At 48.4% G+C, this 10,523-nt stretch overlaps 1 protein-coding gene across 1 annotated transcript; it reads left to right on the top strand.

Moving 5' to 3' along the window:
* The first annotated feature begins 5,731 nt into the window (after positions 1-5,731).
* Positions 5,732-10,107, top strand: LOC123018251 (dual specificity protein phosphatase 13-like). The gene is made up of 3 exons (XM_044420110.1): positions 5,732-5,913; positions 7,476-7,693; positions 9,883-10,107. The coding sequence occupies exons 1-3, from the start codon at positions 5,747-5,749 to the stop codon at positions 10,071-10,073; spliced, it is 576 nt and encodes a 191-aa protein (XP_044276045.1). The 5' UTR covers positions 5,732-5,746; the 3' UTR covers positions 10,074-10,107.
* The last annotated feature ends 416 nt before the right edge of the window (positions 10,108-10,523 follow it).

The raw sequence follows: 10,523 nt of genomic DNA, 5'->3' as shown, positions 1-10,523 counted from the left end.
CTTGGCAGTGGATCTGCCTCTAGGGTTGCTGAGAACCGCAAGAAGAAAAAATCCGGATCCCTCATATGAAAATAGAAAAGCTCACTGTTACTCAGATGCGTATCCGTGAAGGATAACACATTGGCCCCTTCCATGAACAGTCACAGGGAAACTAAACAGTCTATCCTAACCAAGTGGGAAATACTATTAGATGCTGAAGTGGGTAAAAAGGAAAAAAAATGAAATTGAATTGCTTTACCTGGTAGTTGGAGGGGATAAACTTCCAGCTTCAGGTGCCATAAAAGTGTAGGGTCTTGCCCAGTTCAGTGTACTCCAAGTTGCATGTACACACGAGGATAGCTGTGTTTGACATAAGAAAAATGTCAAAATGCATGTTAGTATAATTTTATTTATTTATTTATTTTTGGATTTATATCCTGCCTTTTTCCTACAAAGGGCTCAAGGCAGCTTCCATCATTCTCCTCCTCCATCTTATCCCCACAACAACAACCCTGTGAGGTAGGTTGGGCTGAGAGTCTGTGATTGGCCCAAAGTCACCCAGTTGGCTCCATGGCTGAGCGAGGACTCGAACCCAGGTTGCCTGAGTCCCAGTCCCACGCTCATAACCACCACACCACCCTGGCTCTCCTTTATTGCCTTTATTTGGCCAGCCAGTCACAGAAATTGCTATGTGGTGTTCATGTTTATGCAACAACAATCACATATGCAGCAACAATGCCAAGCATATAGTAGGTTTGTACACATTTCATGTGATTAATATCAACAACTTTGACTGGAAAATAGCTCCCTCGCCTCCACACACACACAGGAGGTTGTTTGAGCAAAGGCCACTATTTACATACATCTGTGGAGCTATCTAGTAGTTCTGATTCCTGTGTGGAACAGACATTGTACACTGAAGAGTGCGTGTTTTACACTCTGGGTATATGATCCCATGTACCAGTGGGGGAGCAACCAGTGGGCATGATGCTGCTCTGTTCCTTGGAAATAAGTGCACAGAAAAGTTACAGCGATGGCACTTTTTACATCCTGGTGACCGTAGCAACATTTTACTTGGTTCAGAATAATTTGAGGCCATGTATGCATTTGCAATATTGTGGCATGCTTCCAAAAATCGTCATTAAGATGCTCTCAACAAATTACAAAGCATTGCATTTCTTGATGAATGGCAGCATCCCATCCTTGTGATGGCAGTTCTCTCTGGGTGTATTTTGCGGTCTGAACTGCACTAGCAATCCAGTGCACATGGCCCCTGGATTCAGCATACAAAATTATTAATTTACCAGAAATAATAGCATTAAAGTAGTGTACAAATGTGGCTCTTGCCAGGTTTTATGTGCAAAATTTTTGTTTTGGTGCTCTATAAAGGGTACTCTTCTGGATATTGCCAGAGAGACCATGAGATACTGGGGATTTTCACCTCCTCGGCCTGAGCTATGGCTTCGGAGGCAAAATCCACACTCAGAGCCCCACACCTGTTCCAGCTGCCTCGGAAAGCTCCACAGGGCCTTCTGTCGCAAGGCTGGTGCCATGGGGAGAAAAAACGGGGAGCTTGCTGGTGCGCAGAGGAGAGGCCAGGATGCCTTGTGCCTGCAGCCTCTCCAGGACTAGAATGCCTGTCTGTACCTGGATGACTCCACCAGAGGCTCTTGGAGTGGAAAAAAGGGCAAACATCACCACCTGGACCCTTCTCACACTGCCAGCAGCCCCCCCCCCCCCACACACACACACACGGCACAGGGATTCCCAGAAGATTCTCCGTGGGTGCCAGTCCAATGGGCCTGTGCCCTAAGCACAGGCATGAACACTTGTTTTTTTCACCCCAAACCCTTTTGGAGTTTTGAGGGACAACATATTTGGCATTCTCTCCTTTCAAAATATCACTAGTCTATTTGATCTCATCCTCAGTTTTAACACTGAATTGTCAGCTATTAACATTTACTGTCATTTCCACTCTGTCTTTATCAGTGAGTGATGAAGCTGTGAACTCTGCCAGTGCCTGGACTCGCTATGCGAAAATGCTTCACTGACCCTTATGCAGGAAATAGCACCTCTTGCCCCGATTTTAAATACTGTCCCGTGTTGCCAAATGCAACAGTTCCTTTTTCTGGGAACTCGCTGTCTCTGCTTTGCCTTAGGGGAGGACTGAAGGATTAAAACACAAAGAGAGACAAACAAAAACAGCCAGAAGGACAAAGAGTTGCTTTTGTGTGGGTTGCTCTGCAGCTTTTCTCACCCATGTATAAGAAGCTGCACCCGGGAGATTGCCACGTTCTACATCAAGTCCTTGAATGGTGGGGGTGAGGTCTAATGAAACGCACTAAACAGCAACTTTATATTTTAATTACATGAATGTCCATCATAACCTACTCAGTTTTGGCTACAAGGTGACTCGTAAACTGAGCAAATGAATAAACAACAAGAGTACGCTGAGCCCCTTCTCATTCCCCATCTGAGAACACTTCATGCAACCATTTGAAGCCTGTCTATTTGAAGCCCCGTCTCCCTTTGCACCTTTCCCAAAGCAGGTGCATTGTCTTTCAGGTGCATGGGGGAAATCTGCCCCTCGCATTCCTCGGAAGGCCTCGTCCCTTTGCCCCTCCCCAGCAACCCATTCGGGGCAGCTTCTTCCACACACTTCTATTGGGGGCAGCTTCTTCAGCCCCACCCTGGCATTCTACAGAGCTGAAATGCCTCTCCTAAGGTGTAGTTAGTTACTGGCAGCAAGAGATTTAAGGTAAAACACAGAGGGGTTTTCCAGCCCTGCTCCCTTTGCCTTTGGCTCCACCTGCCACAGAATGTGCCCACCCCGGGGAGTGTCACCAGCACCAACATTGGTCCTTGGGTGGAAAGCAGTTTGACTCCGCTTTGCTAGGGAGAACAATGAAGGAAAGACATACGGGTGAGAAAACATTAAAGTGATGTGCAAGTGTGCATGAAACAAAATTAAACGGAGGATTCATATTGCCAATCAGAGTTACAGGTGGATCTGGAGCCCAAAAGTCTGGGAGCTGCTGGAATTATGGGCCGTCCCCGACTGGCAAAACACCATGGCTGATGAGTAAGAAGGGAAGCACAGAACAGGATTTGCTAACAGGTGCAAGATCCCAGCAGAGTCGAGGTCCAAAACTAGCCAAAGAAATGAAAGAGGAGCAAGAAAATGGTTCCTGCTTTAAAGGACTGTTTTTTTCTTGAAGCAGACACAATAAAATATATGAATTATATGGCAGGAAGATATGTGGAAGTTTTGCGTTCATGATTTTTAGGCTGAAGTGCTGTGCAATATGCAGGTTTGCTTTGGTGCTTCCATTTCTGCCAAATGAGTCTTTTAAAAATTGGATACTACGGATCAAATAAAATTCCTTCAGTTAAAAAAAACTAAACATACTTAAAGGGGGACTGTTTTGTATTAATAACATTTCTATAGTTATTCTTTATGTTTTCTCTATTTAAAAAAAAAACAAACCTGAATAGCAACAAACAGCCTCAGAGCATAATCCTTTCAGGCTTTTGGACCTCGCTGACCTCTTGCTCCCTTCTGAAATCATTTCCCCTTAGCCTGCTCCCAAACCCAAAAGCATTTTACCTTCCCATGTAGGTTGATTCACTGATACACAACACAAAAATCAGGACCGGAGTAGAAGTGACACCCGCTACACAGAGGGGTTTGCAACTCACGATGCTTAAACTGAACAAACCAGCCAGGAGGATGGGTGATGGCCAGTGACATCACAATCCGCTCACTGCTCAGGCTGGCTGTTGCCGTGCCATCGGCCTCCCTAGCCTAGGTCCACCTCTCCTGTGTACTGGATACTGCCCCTCTAAGGCCATATGCTCTGTTACTTTCCATGACCAACAGGTTTGTTTTTGCTGCGTCTTACTGATGCACTCATCGCCACAGGCGCAAAGGGAGGTGGGGAAGTTCCGAAATACCAGGCCGGCTTGTTCAATCAGTGCAGCCCTCTGCAGTGGCCACTGTGGGTTGTGGTACCCAGGCACACCAAGTTGGCAATCCAGGCAGGTGCTGCCGTGGCTTCTCGCTGCACACAAAGCCAGATGGAGCGCCTTCTTGGGCGGACGGACCAGGCATCGAGGATCCATGGGTTGTGGGTGGCTTGTCATCCACCCAACAGCACTTCCTCACAAGGAGAAGCTGCAGCATGGCCCTGCTACACCCCAAACATTGAAAATAATCGTCCTTGCCATGAGAAGTTGCTCCACAGGGAAATTCTACCCAGGTGGCTTCTCTTCCTTTGTGCACAAGGCCATTGCTGAGGGGCAGGGATGGAGGGGACCGAGGCTGACAACCCGAGGCTCGATCCAGACAAAATGAGGCTGGCGTTGTTGGTCAGCTGCCAAGCTAAACTGGAAAAGGAGGCGCAGCCTGTTCTGGATGGGGTTGAGCTCCCAAGAAGGATCAGGTTTGCAGCTAGGCGGCTGCTTCTGGACGCAGCGTTGCTCTTGAATAGTGAGGCCAGGAATGACTTTGCCCAGTTTGCGCTGCTGTGCCGGTTCTTGGAGAAGAGAGATCTGGCAACTTTCTGCGTGTACCACTGCAACGTGTGCTGGATGGGCTGCCCCTGAAGGGGCTGGAAGCTGGAGCTAGTGCCAACTGTGGCAGCCAGACTCTCTCTGTGAATGCCTCGCAGCCGGATTCCGCTGGTCTCGCCCTCCCTGTGCAGGCAGTTGATGTGTTTCTCAGAGCAACTCAAAGCATTCATCCTTCCTTATCAAGCCCTAAATTGTTTGGGGCTGTGATCCATGAAAGACCTCTCCCATATGAACCTGCCTTCAATTTTAGGACCTGCTTGAGACGAAATCCTTCCCAGCACCAAGACGGACTCTTTGCAAAAGCATGGCAAGGCCTTCTTTGTGTTGACTTCCCAATTAAGGAACTCTATCCCTGAGGAGATAAGAATGATTCCATTTTTGTTTAGATTGGTACAGCCTGCCTGCATCCCGTAGCTTGGCAACAAACCAGCACGTCAGGTCACCTTTGCTAAGCTGGAAAGGGGCAGGCCCAAAGGAAAGGGGCGAAGTGAGCAGGGGGTTGGACTCAATGGCCTTACGGGCCCTTTCCAGCTCTACTGCTCCCCAGGTGGATGATTAAATTGCTTTCTTCCAGGCACTGGAGTATCTTTAAAGCATTTGCCATCTGTTTTAAATATTGTTTTCCTCCTGCTCTTAACTTTGCTGGGTATGAAGCGGTTTGCCACTTGTTAAAGTTTTAAATTATAAATTGCATTCAGGGCCCTTCCTGCACTGAAAGGTGGGTCTGAAATAATTGTATGAATAAATGAAATGAAAACAACTCCAGCATACACTAGGCTTCTTTGTGTTCAGCAAACTCATACAAGAAAAGGCAAGCCCATGGCTACCCAAACAGAACAAAGAGTGTTTGAATGATAATGGAGGTTCTGCCCAAGAGATGAGATGACATGTGGAATGGAGATTTTCAATTTATTTTTTGCTAGAAATTGTTTTCCTGTTTACTCGCTGTTCCGGTCCTTGCATTTTTGTCTTTTATTTAGTGCCGGCTGTCATCAAATGGCGGCTTTCCTCCCTGGAGAGCTACACATACAGTCCTTTTACAAACCCTGCTTTAGTTGGCCACACTCTTCACTGCTGTCCAGTGTCTGTCATTATGAGTAAATGCAAAGTGACAACTGGACAAGCTTGCGGCTCACAGTAAACAAGCCAAACCAGTTCACTCTCTCAGGTTTCAGAGGGTAGATCTGCCGCTTTCATGATGATGGCTGAACAGTGCGTATCGCTCTCCAAAGACCCCGAAGGTGCTGGACCCCCCTCCGTGGAGACCCCCACCGTTAAGGAAATAGAACAGCTTTTGAATGCCGGGAGGCCTTCCTGTAATCATGTTGACGAAGTATGGCCCAACCTTTTCTTAGGAGATCAGTAAGTATGTCTTTGTGGGACAGCTCAGCGTATCTTATGAGCAATTAAGGATTCCTCCGACATAGGAACGGTGCGTGAGTAAATATTGCTTCCACCAAATGCGTAAGCCCGCGATCTGGTTGGATGCAGTACCAGTTATACAGCAATATACGCACCCCATTTAAATAAAAGACACTTTCTCCTGCATTCCTGCCGGAGCATCCCTGTGACATGGGGGTTAGCTGATGGCCAGCAGAAGTGAATACTTTGTGCGGAGCCTTTGTGGCTTCAGAGAGACATGGGGAGGGGGAGCGCAGGCTCCTTCTGAGGCCCAGCACCAACTGTGCCCAGACTTCAGTAGCTGAGCCCCTGCCTCAGCCCCTTGCAGCCCGTGTGAAAAGAACCCCTCCAGGAGTAAAAAGGCCCCCAATGACGGGGTTGTGGGGAGATGTCTGGGGCCATCTGCCTATACTGATTGTTCCTGGTGCTCCAGTCCCCTTCCTGACCGGTCCCCGGAGCATCATCCCAAAGCCCAGCGTGACGGAAGGCATGGGCCAACGAGGGGAGCAGCCAAGGCTCCTCCTGCACTGCCCACTCCAGCCATGGATGCGTGGAGGCCTCTAAGTGCGAGGCCCAGGTGCACCTCAGGCAGGGGCAACAGGGCTTGGCCTCATACCCCAGGCCAGGAGGAACAGCTCCTACCGTCCACCCCTTGCAGCCCTCGCGATGCCTGGATGTAGCTTCCGCAGCTGTCGCAGTCACGCGGTGCTTCTTGAGCATCATGGGCTGCTTTATGGAGAGGTGGCGTGTTGGAGAGAGCACTGGATGGGGCCTCCAGGGAACTCGGGTGCCGGTCCCCACACAGCCCTGGAGCTCGCTGCCTGACCTTGGTCAGCTCCAATCTCTCAGCCCAGTCAAGCTGTTCCTGCTCCCTCATGAGAGGAAAAAGGTGGGATGTGCAGACGGGCCGCTGTATCTGCTGGCTCGGTTCCCGCATTTTCCATAAACCTACATTGTAGGTGCCCCGAAGGCAAGGCTGCTCACTCCTATGCAAACTCCCATCTAAGAAATTCCTGCCACCTCTCTAGCGCCGGCACACGTGGAAGGATTCCGCCCAGTCTGCCCCCTGCCCTGCCCCTCGAAAGGCCGATTCACGGCCACAGGTAGTCGTGGGCCTTCAAGCAGGGTTTGGTCACTGTTAAACCAATGTCTGGTTTCCCTCCCTTTATCCTTTTTTTGGGAAACTCTCCCAGGTCTTGCAGAGCCGACAGACTGATATCTAAATTGTGATATTCAGTCTACTCTCTGCTGCCATTTAAGACCACACGACCTTGTTCACTGCACAGCCTAGCCAGAACAGAACATTCCCACCTGCCCTTATCACACCGCTGGCTTTCCGATACAACTAAGCATACCAAGGGACGTGGGTTTCTTTCTTTCTTAGTTTAGTGCAGAATGTTCACTCAGGCCACAGCGCTGGCCTTCCCTTAACGGCTGGTCCTTTTTCAGTGGAATGTGAATGGCTCAGTACCGCGTCCCTGCCTGCCGATGTACCCCACACGCTCTGTTTGCCTCCTCTGCAGCGTTACAGCCCACAGCAGGTTTGATCTGTGGAAAATGGGCATTAGCCATGTTTTAAATGCTGCCCATGGCACCATTTATTGCCAGGAACCGCATGACTTTTATGGCACGACCGTCGAATACCATGGTGTACCGGCGCACGACCTTCCCGATTTTGACATCAGTCGGTACTTTTACTCTGCGGCCGAATTCATACACAAAGGCTTGGCTACCCCAGGAGGTATGGAATCACTGTGAGTAGGCGAGTCGATATTACATGGTGGAGCATTTAGTATGTAATGCTGTCGGCACACAGGAGCTGACCCAAAGCAGAATTCCGCACAGTTTCTTTCTGGAGGCCTGGCAGAAGGAAACCGGGCTCTTGGCTTCACCCCAGTGCTTTCCTGTGACCGAAGAGGGAAGGCAGGGGACTGCTGAGCACCTTGGCCCTTTGTCTCATCTCTGAGTCCTCTCTGGGGTTGAGCTAGAGTTGCAGGAATTACTCCTGACCTTCTCGCTCCCTTAGCCTTTCGTCAGTTGCTCCCTTCCAAGCACCTCCTGCTTCCCTTCTCCCCCTTATCAGTATCCCCCTTATCCCGTTCAGTTTTCCTCATTTGCGCATGGCAGCTGCAACTTCTCAGGGAGGTTCTTGAGCTCCAGTGAGCTCCCCTCCTGCCACCTCTCTTGCTTCTGCGGGCAGAAGCGTGCACTCTTGGTCCCCACTCTTCACAAGCCGGCTGGCGACTGCTCCTCTCCCAGTAACTTTGCCAGGCCAGGGCTCGGTTAGCGGATGTCTCAGCATTCTCAATATTACCTGAAATGTGTTTAACTACAGTGTGTGGGAGCCAAGTCAATGCAGGGCTCACCCAGGGAGGGCCAGAAAACACAGAGAAGCAAAACCATCTCTCCCAATAGTCTCACCAGCACACCCTGCATGCAAAATACGAGATGTTATGGTTATTTTGTCAAAGACAATCAAAGCATTATTGCTTTCCAAAGGCATCGCCTTCCTGCCCTGCACCCTTTTTCTGTGAATGACCTTGTGACAAAAATCTTTGTCCAGAGTCCCTGCTTCTGTAAATATAAGGAATGGAGTTACAGACTCACGTGCGCTGGCTGGCATCCCGGAACAGAAAGGCTCACCTGCATCATCGTGCCAGGGCATCTCATACTGGCCGCAGGTCAGGATGACCCAGTTCAGTTGGGAAAGAGCCCTTTTGCCTTGAACCTCAGCAGTTTATTGAAAGATCAGTCAGGCACCTTCTGCAGAGAACCCAAACTTACAACAGCGCTGGTGGGTAGAGGCCAGATGGACTACAAGCGCCCAGAACATGTGCAGAGTGCTTTATAGGTTGAGTCACATGCCATAATAACTGGTTGAAATAAGGTGATGGCGAAATAAGGGGAACACAGTGAAGAGAAGGTGAGAATCAATCGCATTGATTACAGGAGATCATCCTTGGGAAGCAAGGATTATTGAGTTTGGATCATGCAAATTAAGGGGATTGCAATGCTGCTGAAAAACTTCTCTGTGCCTTCCCGGTTTTGTTGCTGTTGGCACAAGAACAGCTGCTCGCAGGAAAACTGAAAGTTCCAGTCTCAATGCTAATCAGTAGCCAGGCTTGGGATTCTCCTGCCTTCTGAGAAAGGAGCACAAGTTTGAATTGCAGAATGCAAAGGCACATATAAGCAACCTTTTCCTACCAGGATTTATTCTGAATTCCCCAGCAATAGTTTCACACATTACCGTCAGGCACAGTCCTGCTCAGGTTTAGCCCTGGAAGTCCATTGATTTCGGATCATGCTTCGTTCTCCCAGTGAAATCAGTGGGATTTTAAAAGAATGTTCCCCTTCGCCTGCGTATCCATATTTTGCAGGGTAACTAACAGCAGGCGGTGGCTTGGCCCGGCTTCTGTTCAGCTCATCAGAATTAACTCAGGCCCACAGGGATTAGCAGACAGGAATGTGACTGGGGCGCTGGGTGAGGACTGGTAACACTTTCCCCCATTCCATCTTGGGAAAGAAATCCTTCCCCACGCAAGCTGTAGCTTGCCCCTTGGAGGAGGACATTTCTCTGTTTTGTAGGTTCCTTCTCATGGAGGAAAGCGACTTGCCTCAGAACAGAAAATTCACCCAGAACGCCAAAATGTAGATTTTGATGGATGAATTTTACATGCTAATTGAAAAGTAATAACTCATTCTGTTTCTCTTGAACTGGGGAATCTGTGCATTGCAAAGGCATGTGGCTTAGGTTTAAATGCGGGTAAAATCTTATTTGTAATAAACGTTTTTGTTGTTAAGGTTGGAAAGAACAACTGTTAAAGGTACTAGATCCTTCTCTTGAGATTCATGGTCTTTTTGGTAGTTTAAGACACCCTATTTTAAGACTATTAAAATTGCTGCTAACCTTTTTCTTTTATTTATTTACAGGCAAAATCTTAGTGCACTGTGCCTTTGGGATAAGCCGGTCATCTTCCTTGGTGCTGGCATACCTCATGATCTACCATCATTTATCTTTGGTTGAAGCCATTCAGACCGTGAAAGCGCATCGGTGGATCTTCCCCAATCGAGGGTTTCTGAAGCAACTGAGAAATTTGGACATTCAGCTACGAAAACATTAAGTTAAGAGAAAACAACTCCCCAGCAACCAGGAGAAACCAGGGTTTGGGGTTGGGGTTTTTTAAAAGCTGTGTACTAACTTACGTGAAATGTTCTCATTGCAATGTGTTCCTCGTGTTAATTTCCTAGCTTTTCAAACATCAGCCATTGCATGCAGGTAACTCTATCTGCAAAAATTATGTCAATCAATACAGCTTACACAAAGGTGATTATTTTGCCTTATCTTAGGGTCTGGTCTGGCCAAATCAATGTCTGTATCTGCAGAATTTGATGTTTTGTTTAACTTTTCTTGTTTTGCACAAAATCAAGGTGGAACAAGAGGCCACTTGGGGGATCCATAAAGAGGGAAACAAAGCTCTGCAGGGGAAGAGAGTCCTTCACCTTAGAAAGTTCGTTTTGCCAGGCAGCTGAGATGGCTTCACTGTGTTTATCGTGTTTGGCCAGCATGCACG

This window comes from Varanus komodoensis, unplaced genomic scaffold (genome assembly GCF_004798865.1).
Source record: "Varanus komodoensis strain SLA01 unplaced genomic scaffold, ASM479886v1 scaffold11, whole genome shotgun sequence".
NCBI classification, from domain to species: domain Eukaryota; kingdom Metazoa; phylum Chordata; class Lepidosauria; order Squamata; family Varanidae; genus Varanus; species Varanus komodoensis.
The sequence above is the reverse complement of the archived record's forward strand: the minus strand, read 5'-3'. Positions and strand labels throughout refer to the sequence as shown.

Excerpts from the sequence above, each read along its gene's own strand:
- LOC123018251 (XM_044420110.1), top strand. The coding sequence starts at position 5,747 with ATGATGATGGCTGAACAGTGCGTATCGCTCTCCAAAGACCCCGAAGGT. Across the intron at positions 5,914-7,475 it reads AACCTTTTCTTAGGAGATCA|CGTTACAGCCCACAGCAGGT; the intron begins GTAAGTATGTCT and ends CCTCCTCTGCAG. Across the intron at positions 7,694-9,882 it reads AGGCTTGGCTACCCCAGGAG|GCAAAATCTTAGTGCACTGT; the intron begins GTATGGAATCAC and ends ATTTATTTACAG.